Source organism: Hyperolius riggenbachi, chromosome 1 (genome assembly GCF_040937935.1).
Source record: "Hyperolius riggenbachi isolate aHypRig1 chromosome 1, aHypRig1.pri, whole genome shotgun sequence".
In the NCBI taxonomy this organism is placed as follows: Eukaryota; Metazoa; Chordata; class Amphibia; order Anura; family Hyperoliidae; genus Hyperolius; species Hyperolius riggenbachi.
In genome coordinates, this window is record NC_090646.1 from 405,999,945 (window position 1) to 406,020,958 (window position 21,014).

At 44.3% G+C, this 21,014-nt stretch overlaps 1 protein-coding gene across 2 annotated transcripts in view; it reads left to right on the forward strand.

Moving 5' to 3' along the window:
• The first annotated feature begins 2,416 nt into the window (after nucleotides 1-2,416).
• Nucleotides 2,417-21,014, forward strand: part of BRD10 (bromodomain containing 10) — an 84,367-nt gene continuing 65,769 nt past the window's right edge. Inside the window, exons 1-3 of one of the 2 annotated variants that reach the window (XM_068235454.1) lie at nucleotides 2,417-2,530; nucleotides 2,842-2,941; nucleotides 16,776-16,878. In XM_068235454.1, coding sequence (XP_068091555.1) covers nucleotides 16,859-16,878 — 20 coding nt within the window. In that variant the 5' untranslated portion in view covers nucleotides 2,417-2,530; nucleotides 2,842-2,941; nucleotides 16,776-16,858. Of the gene's footprint in view, nucleotides 2,531-2,841; nucleotides 2,942-16,775; nucleotides 16,879-18,982; nucleotides 19,530-21,014 lie in introns of those variants that run through there. The other variant, XM_068235443.1, reaches the window with a different exon arrangement.

The window sequence follows — 21,014 nt, forward strand, 5'->3', positions numbered from 1 at the left end:
ATTTTCTTCACGTGAAGTAATAATAAATTCATAGCAGTATATGTCTCTGTTTCTGTTGTGGTCTTGTGACTGATCAGGCTAACACCTCCACTGATCCTGAAGGAGAAGACTAAGGCAATGTAGAAGAAACCTGAAGTGATTTGATTTGCAAGACAGACCAAGCTACATTCCATTAAGTGAACATGAACTCAGGAAGACTTTTGCAAACAAAGGCTATATGTAAGCTCATCCAAACAAAATACCACACATACCCACACACCTGTAGTTTGCAGGACACAGGCTGTTTCGAGAAGATTACTATCTAAACTACCCCCTGGCTGAACCTGTCTACATTGCTGGCACATTCCCCAATCTTGTTGTCAATATCTAATATAACTTACAGGCAGAAATGAACTGTTTAGAGTTGAAAAATGAGTGTCTGAAAAATACATACCTGGATCTGGGTTTTGAATACAATATGGCAGCCCCCATGATACAGACATACTACACTTTTCAGATCTTGCCTGCAAGATTTTATGTCAATGTACTTTAGTTATGTGGAACATGTTAGATATTGGATCCAGTTTAGTTTAAGTTAAGTTTTGCAATGCCATTATTGAATTTTGTTGTGTCCAGTCTGAAATTCCAGCCTCACCTGGCACACAAAGAAAGGTTTCTGATTCACTGCGGTGTACTTTGTAACTTATCTACCTACGGTGATTATTTTTTCCCATACTAATGCTATCCTCATCTCCTGTTTCTTCCTCATTTTAGTCATTCTGTCGATGCCTCTCTTCTGATCAATTGTACCTTCATCTGTTGCTTCACAGATTTTTGAGCATTTTTTATTAAAAAGTCATTCATGTGGCTTGCAATTTTGCTTTGTTTAGTGTATCTAATTGATAAAATCTTTCTAAGTGTGGATATTTACAGCATAAATAATATTTTTTTTTAGTAAGAAGTTTCCTTCGCCACTCTCTTCTGAACCCTTATGATCTACAATGATGCATTGTTGTTTGTACACTATTGTTATTTTGCAGGTCTGCCTCTCAGCTGAAAAGAGAAGACGTGATAAAAAGCATAAAATATGATGTAACAGTGGAAAGGGGAAATTTGGAGCAGCGTAAGAAAACAGAAACTCTTTTCAGTATATTACAATAGCATCCAGGGATGTAACAGTAGCATCCATATAATAAATGTGCCTGGAAAAAAGGAATCGCTAAAATTACTGATATTCTACTACTGAATTCCGACAATAAAATATTGGTAATCTTTACCAATATTTTACTTTGACTTAGCCTAACCCTACTCACACAGAACCCTCCCTCTACCGATACCTAATCCTTAACCCGCCCTCTACCAATACCTAACCCTTTCCTCTACCAATGCTTATCCTTTAAACCCCCTGGTGCGCTTAACCCGAAACCCCCCACGGGCGCCTACACTGTAACCCCCCGCCGCAATGCTGTGATCTTTGGCAATGTGATGAAATTCGGATGCCGAGTCTTCCCGCTATGCAAATTGTGGCTTTACATAGCAAATGCTTCACACAGTTTGCAGCTTTTATAATGGGTGCCTATATCAGCTCCCTTCTTTCCAAGGCAGCTGCGACACACATTCCGATTATGGTAACAATAACCCTTCCTCCATTCCTAGTATGCAGAGTAGCGCAGGGAGACCAGTGTGTTACCTGCTTCCAGTTACAGTTTGTTCCAATTTACTTTGCACTTTATACCTCTGGCTCTCAAGGGTTTCTGCATGTCACATGACATGCAGGAACAGCAAGTAGCCATACTGAGAGGGGACAGTTGCTGTGAAAAAGAGAGGAAAGTGGACCCAACTATGTGTAGAAAGCAGGTTGAACACTGTACATCCTGCACTACACTGCATATAGGGAAGTGGTGTCACTTGCTGGGGGTGAGGAGTGCTATAATGGCCAGTGAAGGCCGAGGAAGTCAGAAGAATGAGTGTACTGTACACCATTCTACCTCCACAGGCTTTTAATATCTGCTTGCACATCTGGACATATAGGCCTCAATTCACTAAGCTTAACTCCTGTCTTTAATAACTCTTCTGAGCTGTTTTACAGTTATCACCATGGTGATACAATTGTGATAACTGTAAATGTAGGTAGAAAAAAACAAAGTCTTGTAAAAGTAATACCTTTTAATGGCTAACTGATAAAGTTAAATAATGCAAGCTTTCTGGGATCTAGTCCCCTTCTTCAGGCATATTTCTAGATGTTAGCTGTAGTAAAACACTGATGCAGGGAAGCTGCATGAAGATGGCAGTTGTACTGGTTGCTGTTTAGCAGTTAGATGTCAGGTGATCAGCAGGCTGGAGCCAGTGAGCTTATGCAAGCAATCACTGGCTCCAGCCTGCTGATCACCTGACATCTAACTGCTAAACAGCAACCAGTACAACTGCCATCTTCATGCAGCTTCCCTGCATCAGTGTTTTACTACAGCTAACATCTAGAAATATGCCTGAAGAAGGGAACTAGATCCCAGAAAGCTTGCATTATTTAACTTTATCAGTTAGCCATTAAAAGGTATTACTTTTACAAGACTTTGTTTTTTTCTACCTACCGTACATATATTGTTTGGCTAACACGGTACAGAAATATTTTTACTGATAACTGTAAAACAGCTCAGAAGAGTTATTAAAGACAGGAGTTAAGCTTAGTGAATTGAGGCCATAGTGACAGATTAAATTACAGATATGTCCTGTTTTAGATAAAAATGAGCTGTAAATTGTACTATATATTTCGCTTTACAGCTACATAAAATGGCTTATGTACTACAGATACCACAGCAGGTGACAGGCAATTGTGAACTTACCTCATGCTGATGCTATTTTTAGATTTTGCCTTGATTAATTTCCCCAAAGAAGAAATCTTCATTGACCTAAGATTGATTCCCAGGAGTTGCTATACATTTAAGGAGGTATATAAAACCTTCAGGTAGGCTCATTTTAAATTTATTATTGTATATACCTACTTATTATTGTATATGCCCTACTTATTGAATATATTCCAGTGTTCAAAATATTGATGAGAGTAGCACCACAGTCTATTTTTTTGCATTATGTGACATGTGGCTTCACAAATAACTGTTTATAAATGGGACCTGTATTTTTACAAAGCTACTGCTTTTATTTAGTAAAACAAAACAAAACAAAAATCAGTAAAGTATCCTACAACAGCCATTACAAATCAGCAGCAAAACTTAAGTTACAGTGAAATGTGAAATCTAATCAAAAACTACTGGCGACCGCATAGCACTTCATATACCATTATGTTATACTCTACCATAATAAATTAATAAGGCATAGAGCTCAGTAAGCTGAATTGGTTGTTAACATGGTATAAAAAACTGAGATAAACAAACAAGTACAATACTTACACCTAGTGCTCATATTCAGTTATGTTCTTTAAATTCAAAAGATAATTAAAACAGTTAATGACAGGATTCCCCCTTTCAAAGAAAAAAATGCCTGTTAAATAATAGCTAGATATTACACACTGTACATAAATCAAAAGGAAACATAATAAAGTACCTACTTACTTTATTTCAGCTACCTTCAGCGAGGGACTTCTGCTCATCTTTTTTGCCAAGAAAGCAGGCAGATCCTGCAGAAATACTGTAACGATTGTGGAACTTTCTCCGTGATCAGCGCACATTGCGTGCGCTGACACGGCGGAAATCCTCCACAAGCGTATATTTGCAGGCACCCAGCAAAAGGTGCTACGCACCTGTAGAAGGAAATTCCTGTCGGCAGATGGCGCTGGGGAGTGCAGAGGAACCAATCCTCTGTACCTCCACAAGATAGCTGACTTTGTTTGAGAGAACATCTCTCATTTGTTATTTTCCTTAATGATTTGTAAATAGCTGTGTGTTTCTATTTCCATGCACTTTGCACCCTAGCACTTTACTCATATTTGCCCTGACGACGGCTCTAGTTTTATGAGCCGAAACATGTCGGTTTCTTGGTGGGGGTTTAATTTTTGTTTATAGAACAGGTTTAGCATTATTATAACTCCAGGCAGGGACCCCAGGGGGCTGATACTTTTTACTAAGCCTCCGGTAATCAAAAAAGAAAGAAAAATTTATCCACTGCCTTGTATAAATGGAGTTTATCTATATAAGGAAAATAAAAGAAATTGATACAAAAAAGAATTTATTATAGGCAACGATATTTTAATTAGCTATAATTAAAAGTTATTTTTTAATTGATCTCAAACAGGATATACAAGTGTGTGTACCTCCACAAGTGCCAGACAGGAATTGTACGAAGCGCAGAACGCAATCGCAAGAGAGGCGATTGCGAATGAGAGAGAGCAAAGGGACAGGTTGTATGTGTGTGCGCCAATCCAGTTGCCACCCCGCGACCGCGCACACACAACAGCAGATATGAATTAGGAACGCGATCGCGAGAGGTGCGATCGCCAGACGTGACACAAGGCAGATCAGAATAGAATACGAGGGTAGCAAAGGCACAGCAAATAATACAATGAGAAGATGCGGAAAATAACAAACGCTTGCTAACCGCGAACTCCGCACTCATTCGCAACAGTGCACGCGGTTATGCGCGGTCTCCACGTGATAAGCACAATAGAGACAAGCACGCCTAACTAACCATCGACAGACAAACATGAAACAGAGGACGCGAGCGCTTGCTTAACGGTTACCTCACCGAGCCTCCAGCAAGCGTAGCAGACAAGACAGACACACGAAAACAGGGACAAGTGAGAGATAGGATCCACAGCACTAGCGAAAAGTGGCTAGCGCGATCCAGGTACAGAGTAGCAGAACAGAAGGATCCCCAGCGCTAGCGAAAAGTGGCTGGCGCGATCCCAGAAGACAGAACAGAAGAGATAGCTGGTAGCAACCGCTGCACCAGCTATACTCCAAGAACAGAGATCAGAACCATTTCCTGTCGACCACCGTTGGGACAGGACAATGGCAACAGGCAAGACAAGACAGAACGGGCAATATAGATAATACAATCTGACTGGGCTAGAAGGGGAGCCTAAAGCAACCCCCAGGAATTAACTATACTAGATAGCAATGGCTGACACTCCAGCAGTGTCCATCAGGAACAGACCATGGAAGGGAAATGACCAGCAAAGCCTTCTGGGAAACATAAAGCTCTTAGGGCTTGATTCACAAAGCGGTGCTAACTGTTAGCACGCCTGTGAAAACCCCCTTAGCACGTCGAAACAAGCTTTTCGCGCATAAAACTTTATGCGCGTAAAACTTTACGCACGTAAAACTTTACGCGCACACTGCACAGAGCGCAGGGCGCACCGCGCGAAGTGCCCATTAAAGCCTATGGGACTTAGCGCGCATAAAACTTTGCGCGCGTAAAACTTTGCGCGCGCAAAGTTAGCGCACGATCTGATTGAGAAATCCGGTGCTAACCTACTTAGCACCCTGGTTAGCACGTCTAAAGACTTTAGACGTGCTAAGTAGGTTAGCACCGCTTTGTGAATCAAGCCCTTATAGTGCCAGTCATCAAAGAAGGCAGGTAGGGGATTTGCATGACTAATGTATGCAAATCCCTCAGCAACACAAGCTGCACAACTGACAGAAGGTCTCCTTTCCAGAGTCCTGCAGCATGCAAACCTAAACAATGGTCAAAAGGCTGCCTGCCTGCCTGCGCAGGCAGCTGAGCGGATTCTCACAAATACTTTGCATAACCACATGAAGGCTTCTCTTTATTAGTATATGAGGCGCTACCCACTTACTATTCCTTTCCCTCCCTTGAAAACTAGGAGAGCTTTTCACTATGGATTACCTTTAGTCTCAAATACCTAAAGGGAACTTGAGGTAAGAGACATATGGAGGCTGCCATATTTATTTCATTTTAAACAATGCAAATTACCTGGCTGTCCTGCTGATCATTTGCCTCTAATACTTTTAGCCATAGACCCTGAACAAGCATGCTGATCAGATGCTTCTGACAAAAATGTATATATTTATTTTATGCATTAATATAGTGCCGTCATCTTCCGCAGCACAGTGCAGACTAAATTGTCTTGTCCCTAACTGTCCCTCAGAGGGGCAATCTAATCCCTACCATAGTCATATGTTTATGTGCAGTATGTATGGTGTAGTGCATGTATCATTGTCTAGAGCCAATTTAGGGGGAAGCCAATTAACTTGTCTGTATGTTTTTGGGATGTGGGACGAAACCTACATTAACTGCATGCTTGTTTCAGGTGTGTGATTCAGACACTACTGACCAGAAAGATCTGCCCGGCAGCCGGTATTGTTTAAAAGAAAATAAATATGGCAGCCGCCATATGTATCGCCCCGTTTCCTTTTAGGCCTGTTTTACACTGGATTTGTGGCGTGCTATGCAGTGCTCATTAAGCTTCATATGACCTTGTGTCACGGTGCACAGACAGGGTCATATGCATATGCCCGCCCCCCGGCTAGTGAAGTACCCCCTGCTGGGCAGGAAGTACGTCACTGGGATTCCTATCCGTCCGCACAAGTGTGCCGCACCTTACTACACTCCCTTTGTGCACACTGCCTGCATCGCCCATTGACCTGAAACTGTGCCCCTTTGGGAAGACGTGCTCACAACCTGATTTGAGTGGTCAGTAAATATGAAGAATAGCAATAAGAGATGATCAATAAGATGCAAATCCTTTTGGGTTAATGCCAGTTTTATGTTCATTTCCAGGGTGTAATTTCAACTACTCTCACTGTACCTGTTGCTCTGCCAATGCTGCAGCCCACTTGCTCTGCTGTGCTCCATGCGCCAGTCACCTTTTCGCTAGCGCTGGGGATCCTTCTGTTCTGCTACTCTGTACCTGGATCGCGCTAGCCACTTTTCGCTAGTGCTGTGGATCCTATCTCTCACTTGTCCCTGTTTTCGCGTGTCTATGTTTTTTAAGCGATTTTCTTGTCACTGTATTATCGGGTGGCTTCAAATCGGAAAAAGGAAACATAGCTCTTTCACACTAGAGGCTGTGGTAGAAAAGGCTGAAACTCAGCCTTTTGCTTAACGCCAATACATAGCGTTTTCAAAGCGTTCTACAGCTTATATGAAAACGTCCTTTTTTTTTTTTCCTATAAAAATAAGTGAACAAGTCAGCTGTAAAACGCTTTGAAAACGCAGAAGTTGTGTTTTCCATTGACTATCATTGAAATGCCAACAGCCAACTTCGGCTGTAAACAGCCCTGAAAAAGCTCCGGGGAGCTTCAAAACGCAACGCCCAAAAAAGCTGCTTTAGGTGTGAAAGGTAAAATGAAAGTCTATGGACTTTTATTTTACCTTGGAAAACGCCAACTATGGTCTTGGCTGTAAAACGCCGAAACTAGCCTCTGGTGTGAAAGGGCCCGCATTGGTTCAAAACTGTAGAAGAAGTTTTAAACAAGGACTCTAACTTCTTGTGCTGGTAGGATGGGTTTTAAATGCCACAATTCTTTTTATTTTTGCTTTCTTTTAATTTTTTTGTTTCATATGCTGCTAAGATGGTGTTAACTGTTACTATTTATTTTATTTCATGTGCTGGGAAGATGGTTTTGAATGCCACAGTTCTCTTTAGCTTAGATTTAATGGCGCATGTGGTCAGCCCAGTCATGTTTAAAATCGGAAATTTACGCTTTATGTTATGTTTTGAGATGGCTGATGCCTCAATTGATAACTTCCGACGTGTCCGATCACCGCATTGTTCGATTCCTGGCTCAATCCCCGCGGGCGGACAATGGGCAAAAACAAAGCGCTTATAAGGAAGTGCCCGCGGGGACAAGCGGGAATCAATCCGCGCGGACGAGCGGTGACGCGCCGGCATCGAGCTGCTAGCTCGATTCCGGCGCATAAACGTACCGTTTATGCCCAACATTAAAGTATCCTGAAGTGACAATTAAGGCATCTAATTATACTTATTTATGTCTGCTAAAGAATGTTTCTCCTCTGTATGACAGTATACAGTGGTTTGCAAAAGTATGCGGCCCCTTGAAGTTTTCCACATTTTGTCACATTACTGCCACAAACATGAATCAATTGTATAGAAATTCCACATGAAAGATGAATACAAAGTGGTGTATGTGACGAACATTACGGAAAGTCGTGCGCGTAAACGCCAACGATTTTCGCATGGTCGTGCACAGTTACTGTCAGCCCTGGGTAGAATAACAAATACCTTTCTTTTGCTCTTCTTCTGAGAGCATTGCAGAGAGTACAGTGACCTTCCCCCCACATCCTGTTCAGGTCAGGAAGGAATTTAGCAAGTGGCTAACTCCCCTGGGGAGCAGCCATTTGGTCGCTCAGCTCATCTCCACCAAACCAGCTCAAACTGGTTGAGATTCAAAATTTCCCTCCAAGCTCATAGCTTCACACAATGGGAACATTTACTTTATTAATAAATCAAAATAGGTTTGGCACAGCAAGGACAAAATTACATTTCCTGATACCTAGGAAACAGGTCTATAATTCACATGAATGATCATTCACTAGCTATCAGGAATCAATAGAGAAACCACTTTATCCGGCATGCGTAGAGCGAATTAGTTAGACTAGGCATGTATAGCCTCATTTAATACAGAGTCGCATGCTGCTTATGAATATGGGCTCGGATTTGCGATACACTAATCTTGGGCCGAGTCACACAAATTATTAATAAATTGGTACATTTCTTGCTCTAAGTCTGAGGGTGGCAACCTTGCTTCCAGGAGGGAACCCTGCCTTAAACACACCTACTTTCCAGGTAGTAACCGCCCCAAAACTGAGGTCAGTAAAAAGTGTTTGCGAGGAACTCCGCCTTAGTTCTTCAATTTCCATCGACTAGGGAGGTCCAGACATGTGCTCAAGAAGAACCGGGCGCATGTTGTGTACAAAGGACTTTTAACCTGAATGCCTACCTTTAAACTGGACTATTTTTCTTCATGCTTCAAATGGACTGCTCAGCTAACTAAGTAAGAACTTTCTGATTTTATTCCTTTTATTTTTAAGCTATGTGTTTATGTGTTAATAGGTGTATATAACTGTATGTAATGCATTTTTGTTATTAAACGTTTAAAAAATCGTTTAGCGGTTATGACCTGTTGCTGAACATACACAATCGTACCTATTCTCCTGAAATCGCTACCCTGTGTTTAATAGAAGTATACACTTATAACCCGCATGCGAGAACCCGGCCCAGATATAACGATCTGACCCAGGTTCCTGCATACTGCTAAGGGTTACTAGAGCGTTCTCCAAGTCCTAGTATAATTACAGTAGCGGGCTGTGTAACTCGCTTGGTGGCAGATCTTTAAATTGTATGTGTGTGGAGTGATTCGGTTGGTATCAGAACGCTCCCTTCGTGAGTCAGTTCATCAAATTGCGAACGCGGGTTACCCTTCGTGATGAACAAATGACCGTGTGAGAGGATTTCTGACGCTGATCGACTGACCCACCCGCAGACCGGCCTAGCGGTCTGTGACATTGGTCGGCAGCTTACTGGGATTTGTGTATGTTCAGAACATCAACGGCAACGTTATTTGATTAACCTGCCAGAACAAATCAAAAATCTGTGGTCGATAACCGGTGCATTACCATTTATATAGACTAAACGTGTAGCACAGAGTTCCCCCCCAATCTCTTTTGCTATCCTATCTTTTATTTGGCAAAAATGGCTGCAGCAAGATACAAGGAAATGTCAGTGGCAGACCTAGCAAACTTATGTGAGGAAAAAGGCATTATGACGTATAGAAAAAAGAAATCGCAATTGATCGACAACTTATTGCGACTGGATACCCAGCCGGAGCAGATGCTGGGAGAGCACACTCCTGGTTCAGACGGTGCTGTAACTGGGGCAGAGGGAAGTGAGCGGTTGGAGCAAAGCAACCCACTTCCAGACCCAGAGGAAAACGGGACCGCGTCTGAACCAGTCGCTGTAACTGCTGAGGAGCATGGTGGCCGGCAGGAGCCCTCCCATGCCAACCTGTTCTGTCTTCCTGAGGCTGGAATGCAACCTGGATTACAAAGGCTGTTGGAGACAAATCCTGAGCTGTACATGCAGATTGTCAGAGAAAACGCTGACAGAGCAGAACGAGAAGCTGACCGTTTAGAACGCCAGGCTGAACGGGAATCCTCAGAACGCCGGGAGCAGGCAGAAAGGGAAGCGGCAGAGCGCCGGTGGCTTGCTGAGAAGGAGGCGGCAGAGAGAGAATCCGCCCGCCGACAAGACCTGGAAATGGCCAAACTGCGAGGGCCAGGCCAAAATCCCTCGCAAAGTGCTCCGGAACCCCGGCCCACAGCAGGCCCGTTTGGGACTCCAAAGTTTAAATTCCCAGAAATGGAGAAGGGAACCGACCCGGACACTTATTTACACTCCTTTGAAAAGACTTGTCGTCAGCATCATCTGCCCCAGGAGCAGTGGGCGAGATATCTGACACCCAACTTGCGGGATAAAGCGCTGGAGGCGTTTGTGGACTTACCTGCTGAGAAAGACAATGACTATGAGGCGATAAAAGCTGCAATTATTGCCAAATACCAGCTGACCCAAGAGGTCTATCGCAAAAAGTTTCGCTCCCTGCAGAAAGGCCACACCGACTCTTACACCGACCTGGAGAGTCGCCTGCTGACCGTGTTCAGGCAGTGGTCGCGGGGCCTCAAAAAAGACTCTCACCAAGGTCTGGAGGACCTCATCGTGCAGGAGCAGTTGCTGAACTGCTGCACTCCAGATGTCCGGCAGTTTGTCTTGGAGCGGAAGCCTGAATCCGCCAAAACTGCCGCAGAACTTGCAGACACTTTTGTGGCCACCCGTGTGCCGGACAGCCGCAAACCTCCAGCCCAGAGCTGGAGAGGGGGGAGACCTATGCAACCCAGCTCTCCTCCCCCTGCTAACCGTGGGAATCGGGTCCCACAGCCACAGAGGCCGGATGCTGCACCTGCTACTCCTTCGCCTGATGCCACATATGTTCCGAAGTGTTACCACTGTGGACAGCGAGGACACCTCAAGTCTGCCTGCCCCGAGGTGAGGACGCTGTCTCCAGAGCCTAGCGCAGAAGTGGCTAGCGCATCCTCTACTGCACACCCCTACCTCGTCATGGGAGCAGCAAATCCTCGACTTTCCGGAAATCATCAAGTCGTGGAAGTTAACGACCAGATCGCTGTTGGTTTCCGCGACACAGGCGCAGAGCTAACCTTGGTTCGCTCTCATTTTGTAGCTAGGGAGAATTTCCTGCCTAATGAGAGTGTCACACTTGTGGGAGTTGGTGGCGCACACGCACGCATCGCCAAAGCTCGTGTTGTTCTCGATTGGGGAAGGGGCCGCCAGTCAAAAGTTGTGGGGGTGACAGATGACATCCCAGTGCCTGTGCTGTTGGGCACCGATCTTGGCACCCTACGATCCTTTTATGAACCTGTGATCAACACCCCGGATTGCCAGTCTGGACCCACTCAGGTACTGTACAAGCTTGGGGTGGGACAGAGGGAGGCAGCCAGGGTAATGGTACCTAGCCCTCCTAGGGAAGGAGGCAAGGAAGCGGTACCTGGTTCTAATGGACAGCTGTCTAATCACGGTTTGTCTGATTCTAAACCTGTCACTGTTGTTCCAGATACCTGTGTACATGATGTGAAAAATGAACGTAACTGTGATGTTAATGTTGTACCAGAAGTTGCCAATAGCTTTCATGCTGAATCTCACAGTGCTAAAAATGATGTATGTTTAAATGTGACAGTCTCTAATCTAAGAGGTAACAGTCCTGTTTTGCCTGGGTCATATCCGTGCAGGGCAGTGGAAGCAGGCCAGGTGTCAGAGCAGGCAGCTGGGGGCCTAGACCTCCCCTCCTGCTATGACAGCCAGAGTGCTCCACCATTGCCTGCTGTTAACAAACAGCTGGTGGAGACAGGCCATGCCTTCCCTGTCTCACCCTTGCAAAAGCAACCCAGTGCAAAACTGCCCAGAGGTCCACCCTCTATCCTTCCTAGAGAAGGGGCAAGCCTCGCCACCCAGGTGAAGGCTGATTCGTTTTTTAAAAGGTGCTCTAATGTCCACCTAGGTTGTGCTGACCAAAATGTTGTGCCAAGGTGTAGTCAGTTAGAGCAGGGGTATGCCACGCTGCTTGCAGATTCGCAGGCTGACACCCGAGAGTCAGGAAGTGACCCGGATGTCAGCCAGCGACTCTCTCCCTTACAGGAAGCGCTATGCAAATCCAGCCAGGCCTTTATAGGTAAGCCTGTTGGTGTGCATCGCACCGTCCTGCAAAGCGGACACTGGGACACACCGGACCATGAGGCCTTATGCTTCTGGTGAGTTGTCTAAAGGACAGTCAGATAACCCGTTCAGTAGCTAAGCGGCGCATAGAGCGGGTCTGGCAGACCCACTCTGTGCGTCCGACTGGTAGGGGAGAGATGTGACGAACATTACGGAAAGTCGTGCGCGTAAACGCCAACGATTTTCGCATGGTTGTGCACAGTTTCTGTCAGCCCTGGGTAGAATAACAAATACCTTTCTTTTGCTCTTCTTCTGAGAGCATTGCAGAGAGTACAGTGACCTTCCCCCCACATCCTGTTCAGGTCAGGAAGGAATTTAGCAAGTGGCTAACTCCCCTGGGGAGCAGCCATTTGGTCGCTCAGCTCATCTCCACCAAACCAGCTCAAACTGGTTGAGATTCAAAATTTCCCTCCAAGCTCATAGCTTCACACAATGGGAACATTTACTTTATTAATAAATCAAAATAGGTTTGACACAGCAAGGCCAAAATTACATTTCCTGATACCTAGGAAACAGGTCTATAATTCACATGAATTATCATTCTCTAGCTATCAGGAATCAATAGAGAGACCACTTTATCCGGCATGCGTAGAGCGAATTAGTTAGACTAGGCATGTATAGCCTCATTTAATACAGAGTCGCATGCTGCTTATGAATATGGGCTCGGATTTGCGATACACTAATCTTGGGCCGAGTCACACAAATTATTAATAAATTGGTACATTTCTTGCTCTAAGTCTGAGGGTGGCAACCTGGCTTCCAGGAGGGAACCCTGCCTTAAACACACCTACTTTCCAGGTAGTAACCGCCCCAAAACTGAGGTCAGTAAAAAGTGTTTACGAGGAACTCCGCCTCAGTTCTTCAATTTCCATCGACTAGGGAGGTCCAGACATGTGCTCAAGAAGAACCGGGCGCATGTTGTGTACAAAGGACTTTTAACCTGAATGCCTACCTTTAAACTGGACTATTTTTCTTCATGCTTCAAATGGACTGCTCAGCTAACTAAGTAAGAACTTTCTGATTTTATTCCTTTTATTTTTAAGCTCTGTGTTTATGTGTTAATAGGTGTATATAACTGTATGTAATGCATTTTTGTTATTAAACGTTTAAAAAATCGTTTAGCGGTTATGACCTGTTGCTGAACATACACAATCGTACCTATTCTCCTGAAATCGCTACCCTGTGTTTAATAGAAGTATACACTTATAACCCGTATGCGAGAACCCGGCCCAGATATAACGATCTGACCCAGGTTCCTGCATACTGCTAAGGGTTAATAGAGCGTTCTCCAAGTCCTAGTATAATTACAGTAGCGGGCTGTGTAACTCGCTTGGTGGCAGATCTTTGAATTGTATGTGTGTGGAGTGATTCGGTTGGTATCAGAACGCTCCCTTCGTGAGTCAGTTCATCAAATTGCGAACGCGGGTTACCCTTCGTGATGAACAAATGACCGTGTGAGAGGATTTCTGACGCTGATCGACTGACCCACCCGCAGACCGGCCTAGTGGTCTATGACAGTGTACACGTGAGAAGTGGACCGAAAATCATACATGATTCCAAACATTTTTTTTTTACAGATAAATAACTGCAAAGTGGGGTGAGCGTAATTATTCAGCCGCTTTTGGTCTAAGTGCAGTCAGTTGCCCATAGACATTGCCTGATGAGTGCTAATGACTAAATAGAGTGCACCTGTGTGTAATCTAATGTCAGTACAAATACAGATGCTCTGTGATGGCCTCAGAGGTTGTCTAACAGAATATTGGGAGCAATAACACCATGAAGTCCAAACACTTCACCAGACAGGTCAGGGGTAAAGTTATTGAGAAATTTAAAGCAGGCTTAGGCTACAAAAAGATTTCCAAAGCCTTGAACATCCCACGGAGCACTGTTCAAGCGATCATTCAGAAATGAAAGGAGTATGGCACAACTGTAACCTACCAAGACAAGGCTGTCTACCTAAACTCACAGGCCAAACAAGGAGAGCGCTGATCAGAAATGCAATCAAGAGGCCGATGGTGACTCTGGACGAGCTGCAGAGATCTAAAGCTCAGGTGGGGGAATGTGTCCATAGGACAACTATTGGTCGTGCACTGCACAAAGTTGGCCTTTATGGAAGAGTGGCAAGAAGAAAGCCATTGTTAACAGAAAAGGGCAACAATGGAATGGTTTCAAACAAAACATATCCATGTGTTAGAATGGCCCTTTCAAAGTCCAGATCTAAATCCAATCGAGAATCTGTGGCAAGATCTGAAAACTGCTGTTTACAAACGTTGTCCATCTAATCTGACTGAGCTGGAGCTGTTTTGCAAAGAGGAATGGGCAAGGATGTCAGTCTCTAGATGTGCAAAGCTGGTAGAGACATACCCTAAAAGACTGGCAGCTGTAATTGCAGCCAAAGGTGGTTCTACAAAGTATTGACTCAGGGGGCTGAATAATTACGCACACCCCACTTTGCAGTTATTTTTTTTTTGTAAAAAATGTTTGGAATCATGTATGATTTTCATTCCACTTCTCACGTGTTCACCACTTTGTATTGGTCTTTCACGTGGAATTCCCAAAAAATTGATTCATGTTTGTGGCAGTAATATGACAAAATGTGGAAAACTTCAAGGGGGCCAAATACTTTTGCAAACCACTGTATATAAGCTGTGTTTTTAACATTTTGTCAGTATATGCAGGAACCAAGTCCAACCAAAGGCTTATTATTAGCTGAAAACTTACTGTTCATTCATCTCTAAGTTAGCCAGTAAATGGTATCATCCTGATTCGAAACTTCTTACTGTATAAACAGGCAAGCCACATTGACATGTCTAATAATAACTTGCTTGAGGCCCTAGGAAATTGCCCAGTTTGACCCCATGGAAGCACATGGCTTAGGTGTAGGGATGAACTTCCAAATGTCAAACACGGTTCTGAATACTTCGGAACAGAACCAGAACCTTTAACTCACTCTTGTTGCCACCTCTGGCCACTGTACTCATGTTGCATTAACCTCCCTGCCATTTCCCGCATATGTAAAGGGTCTGGTTCTGTCCCGAATTTGTAAACTTATCCCTTTTAGGGTGCTTTCCCTGGAGTGCCAAATAGGCCAGGAAAAAAATGTGCAACAGAAAATGGCCCAGGAAAAGAAACAGTAGAAAAAAACATACTATGGTGACCAGGTCTATAATTCGGAGATGCAGATGTCATACTTATGTAAATTTGTATTAACCACTTCCGGACTGAAACCGGTTCCTGACCGTCTCACGGAGCTCTGCTGTCACACTGACAGCAGAGTGAGTGGGCCGCAGCGGCTGGAGAGTGGGACGATCGGTGGTAATGGCAGGGGCATGCGGCGCCGTAAATCTACACTAACAGGTTCCAAACAAGGCATAGATTTCAATTAGCAAGGTCTGGAAGTGATTAGGGACAGATTTTGTTTCAAAAAAATTTTTTTATCTTTTTTGAAAGCCCATCTCTAGGTTTATGATGATTTTGGACTCTCCTCCCAAACAAAGTTTAAGGTTGTAACTTCATTGTCCACCCGCAACCACCACCAGCAATGAACTAAAATCCCTCTACTTAACAGGACCACTGAAAAACTCCAAGTTGACATCATGTTGGGTTTTCTGTCCAGGTCGAAGTAAGCTTCTGGAGGAGATTTCATCCCAGTAAATCGGGGGATGGGGTTTGTGGCAGTGATGTGATGCAGCAGGTGGAACAGCCATAAGGAGGCAATATGGGGTCTTAGGATGCAGCTGGGAGTAGTGAGGTTGAGTTCTCTGGATCCTCCAGAGGCTTCCTGTGTTCTCCTGGAGACCGCTGCCCTAGACCCCCTTTTAAATCACGACCATGCTCCTCTTTCTGCATGAGCACAGTTGTACTGTGCCTGTGCAAGTATGGCCTTGCCTGGGTTGTAGCACAGAGCTGCTCATGTACAAGTGGCTCTTCAGCTTACTGACAGGCACAGTTGGACTTGCGCAGGCGCAGTATTGTTGCATGACAGGGAGCACGGCCACCATAACATATCCGAGAACCTCTTGTCTGATATGTTTCAGAGGTCCACGTGTGGCAATAGTGGTCTCCATAGTATGGGAAGCTTCCAAAGGATTGTTATTATTATTGGTTTACAAGTACTCTCGCACTGCATAATATGCACAATTAGCCTTAAGGTTCCCTTTAAATTTGTCACAGGTGGTGACATCTTTACTGCTGGCAAGGTGGATCACTGCAGAATGTTTGTTTGTTAAGAGTGACAAAGTGAGCAGAAACAACACCTGATCTCCACAAGTGCTCCTGGGCTGCATCACTAAATAGCATTGGCTAAAAAAAAAAAAAAATAGGAGGGCAGGGTTTGTGTTTCTGATGCTGAAATAGAATAAAGAATAATTAACATAGAATTGGATATCCTGAATAATGTATTACATTCTACATGTCGTCGCAATGCCTCTTGCCACCCAGATGGTAACACTGAACTTGAGAGGACTAGTGTTTCTCTGCATTTTAACTACTTGTGAACAAATATAATTGTACATCTCTTTCTTCTGTCATTGGATGTATATCGAATATGCAAGATCAAGCAATAAATTTAATTTTTCAGTGGTGCTGGATGTCATGGACATCTGAAATCTGTAACCCTGCTGCTACACAGGTCTTGATACTAAGCTAACACCGTCACTACCCATGAGAACTAGTCCTTCCAGGTACATTTTTTCCTAGATATTAAATTGTACCTCTACAAACACACTACTCAAAAAAAAATAAAGGGAACACAAAAATAAGACATCTTAGATCTGAATGAATGAAATATTCGTATGAAATACTTGGTTATTTACATAGTTGAATGTGCTGACAACAAAATCACACACAAATTATTAATGGAAATCAAAATATCAACCTATGGACTGCAGGCTGATACAACTTTGATGTAATGTCCTTAAAACAAAAAAAAATGAGGCTCAGTAGTGTGAATGGCCTCCATTTGCCTACATGATGTGCCAGATGTGCTCAATTGGATTCAGTTCTGTGGAATGGGCGAGCCAGTCCATAGCATCAATGCCTTCATCCTGCAGGAACTCCTGACACACTCCAGTCACATGAGGTCTAGCATTGCCTTGCATTAAGAACCAAAGGCCATCCATAAAAGCATATGGTCTCACAAGGGGTCTGAGAATCTCATCTTGGTACCTAATGGAAGTCAGGCTACCTCTGGCGAGCACATTGAGGGCTATGTGGCCCCCCAAAGAAATGCCACCCCACACCATTACTGACCCACTGCCAAACCAGTCATGCTGGAGGATGTTGCAGGCAGCAGAACGTTCTCCACGGCATCTCTAGACTCTGTCAAATGTGTTCAGTGTGAACTTGCTTTTATCTGTAAAGAGCACAGGGTGCCAGTGGCGAATTTGCCAACCTTGGTGTTTTCTGGCAAATGCCAAACGTCCTGCATGGTGTTGGGCTGTAAGCACAACCCCCACCTGTGGACATCGGGCCCTCATACCACCCTCATGGAGTTTGTTTCTGACCATTTGAGCAGACACATGCACATTTCTGGCCCCCTGGAGGTCATTTTGCAGGGTTCTGGCAGTGCTCCTCCTTTTCTTTCTTACACAAAGGCAGAGGTAGCGGTACTGCTCTGGGTTGTTGCCCTCATATGGCCTCCTCCACGTCTCCTGGTGTACTGGCCAGTCTCATGGTAGTGCCTCCATGCTCTGGAAAATACGCCGACAGACACAGCAAATCTTCCGGCCACAGCTCGCCATGTGTCATCCTGGATGAGCTGCACTACCTGAGTCACTTGTGTGGGTTGTGGACTCCGTCTCATGCTACCACTAGAGTGAAAGCACTGTCAGCATTTAAAAGTGACCAAAACATCAGCCATAAAGCACAGGAACTGAGACGTGGTTTGTGGTCACCACTTGCAGAACCACTCCATTATTGGGGATGTCTTACTAATTGCCTATTATTTCCACCTATTGTCTATTTCATTTGCACTACAGCATGTGAAATTGATAGCCAGAGTTGCTACCTAAGTGGACAGTTTGATTTAACAGACATGTAATTGACTTGGAGTTGCATTGTGTAAGGTGTTCCCTTTATTTTATTTTTTAGCAGTGTACATTGCTTATTTGTCAACAGGCCTAGAAGCAGGATTACCAAGTGATTCCAAAGCCCTAAGTTAATGAATGTCAATGGAGGTGAACCCACAGTAGGGATTGTGATTTCCTGAAATTTCAATCACAGTGCCTGCAGCATTTTTAAAGCTTTTGCGCTTCAATACAAAGTATAGAATCGCTGCAAAACACACTTTTCGATCGATGTTCACAGCAATTTTGCGTGCGTTTACTACCCAAGCCTTGCACAATTGGAAATTGTAAATTGCATTCCTATACAGATTGTTTGCACTAAGTTAAAAAACAAATCATTAAAAACCGCTATGAAAAATTGCTGCAAAAATCGTAACAAAAGCGTTTAAGCAAGTTTGATTATAATTCGTGATATGAAGATGTTTCACTTTTGAGACCATAATTGCTTCTCAGGATAAATTTACAAATACTGTATTTCTCCTCTAATGATAGTAATAATAATTGCATTTCAGTAGAGTAAAAGTTCCAACCACTGCTACAAGCTTCTGCTGTTACCTCTAGTTAGGATTTACTACATATATCACTATGTATACACTAAGCTTGGGAAAAGCCTATCAGCGTACCCCGCTCACCTATCAGTCGGTGGTAACTGATACTGGTTTGCCATTGGTAAACGACCCAGAAGCTCTCCAATGGCTGTGAGCAGTGCGGTAGGCGGGGCTAGGGAGACAGCAGCAGGGAAGTGTTTTGCTTCTTACCTCAGTACTTCCGGTACACCGGAATCCAGTGAGAGGCTGCGCAGAGCGCCGCTGTACCGGCTTCGGCGGCGTTATTGGGAGGAATGAGTCACTGCAGAGCGGAGGCGGCAGGGGTTCCGGTATGGCCGAAGAGCCAGCTATGGCAGTGGCGCCATTAGAGAATGCCGGAGGAATGGCGGTGGGGCCGTCGGTGGCCAGTACCGGTACGGCAGAAGCAGCTACCGGAGAGGGGCAGGCTGAGCTAGCTTGTGGAAGTGCCGCTGGCAGAGATCCAGTAGAGGATGGTGAGGCAGACTTGGCACAGCGGCTGTCAGCGGCTCCCAGCATGTCACTGCTCAGGATGGAGGAGAAGTTCTCTACTGGCCAGTATCGAGACATCGGGGAGTTTGTGGCCGACTTCAGGAATATGCTGGAGGGCTGCTACCAGCTGCACGGCGCCGACCACTGGGTGTCCAGGCAAGCCCAGAAGCTGGAGATCCTGCTGGAGCAGAAGCTGGCACTGCTTCCTAGGTGAGGAGAAACCAACATTTCCCAGCTCTTCTCCTCATTCATACATCTGACAGCTGTGGAGGGGACGTTCTGACACCTGCTGCTAAGCATGACAGCCAATCCGCCTTTATATTTCTCTTTGTGAAAGAACACTATAGAGAAAAAAATTGCATTCTGCTGTTCCTTCAGTCAATCATTTGCATTGAATGACTATATGGGAAGCAAAAAGGCTAAATGTTCATAATGTGGGAACTTTAAACTTTATTTGGAGGTATAATTTATCTACTTTAAGATCTTTCTGTAAATAAGCACACTTTGCTCTTGATTGGTGTGGATTTTCTGTATTTTCTAAGGACCCTAAACGGCAAAGGATGGGTCGGCACCACCAAAAGTAGATTTATAGCTCTCTTATTGTGAAAAAGATTGATAGTTTTTTTTTTTTTTTTTGTTTTTTTTTATTGGGAAAAACAAGGCTGCAATAACAGACAGCTGTTTCCGGATTGTAGTGCCCTTTCTCAAATTGCAATAGCTGTGATGTCATGGCTATTGCAATTTGAGCAAGGACGCTACAGCCCTAAACAGCAGTCTGTTATTGCAGCCTTGTTTTTCACAATAAAAAAAAAGCTATAAATCTACTTTTTGGTGGTGTCGATCCATCTTTTGCTATTGAAAGATGTGTAGGTACTTATCCGTTAGCCGGGCGCATCCGGCAGGTGGCGCTAATTACTATTCTCCCTCCAGGCCGACATGGATAGTAGGGAAAGATGTAACTCTGGTGGAGTTTTGTCGCCACCTAGAGGATGCGCCCGGCTAACGGATAAGTACTGATGTGTACCCCTGGAGGCACTTGGGGTAGGGGTCTGGGCACTCATCAGAGCTCTTTCACTCTCTTGTTTGTATTTTCTAAGGGCCCTTTCACAATAAAAAATACAGCACATAACTTATGCACAAGAGACGTGCAGAACTGGCCCAAACTTTATAGTAGGAGTAGGGCTAGATGACCCTGGTGTACAGTGTGATCAGGTAAAAGGATGTAGCTGGGTAGCTCAATACTGTGAAGATGATAGACAAAAAAAAAAAAAAAAAGAGTATGAAGGAGGAGTTACTGCCCTGCCAGGATGGGTCTTGCCTGAATAATCCCACAGCCCAGCATTTCAGGAGAGATCTGTCCTGGCAGGGCAGTACTTCCTCCTTCATATACTTACTGGGAGAGCTCCCTTTTTTTTTTTCTTTTTTTCCCCTTCTTCTTTCATCCAAACTTTATAGTAGCACCTTCATTACTATCCATTGCATTATTTTCTGCAATGTTACAACTCAGCAGTGCACTTTTTTTTCTGGCTTGATGGCAGAATTAGTTCCAGTTGATCAAATTCAACAGCATGCCTTGTCAGTGGACTGGCAAAAGATCCACAACTGTGACATTTATGTGTTGCAGTTATGTTTGGTAGGAAATAGATGTATCATGCATCACCAATCACTGTATGCAATTATGCATTTATTTTGTTA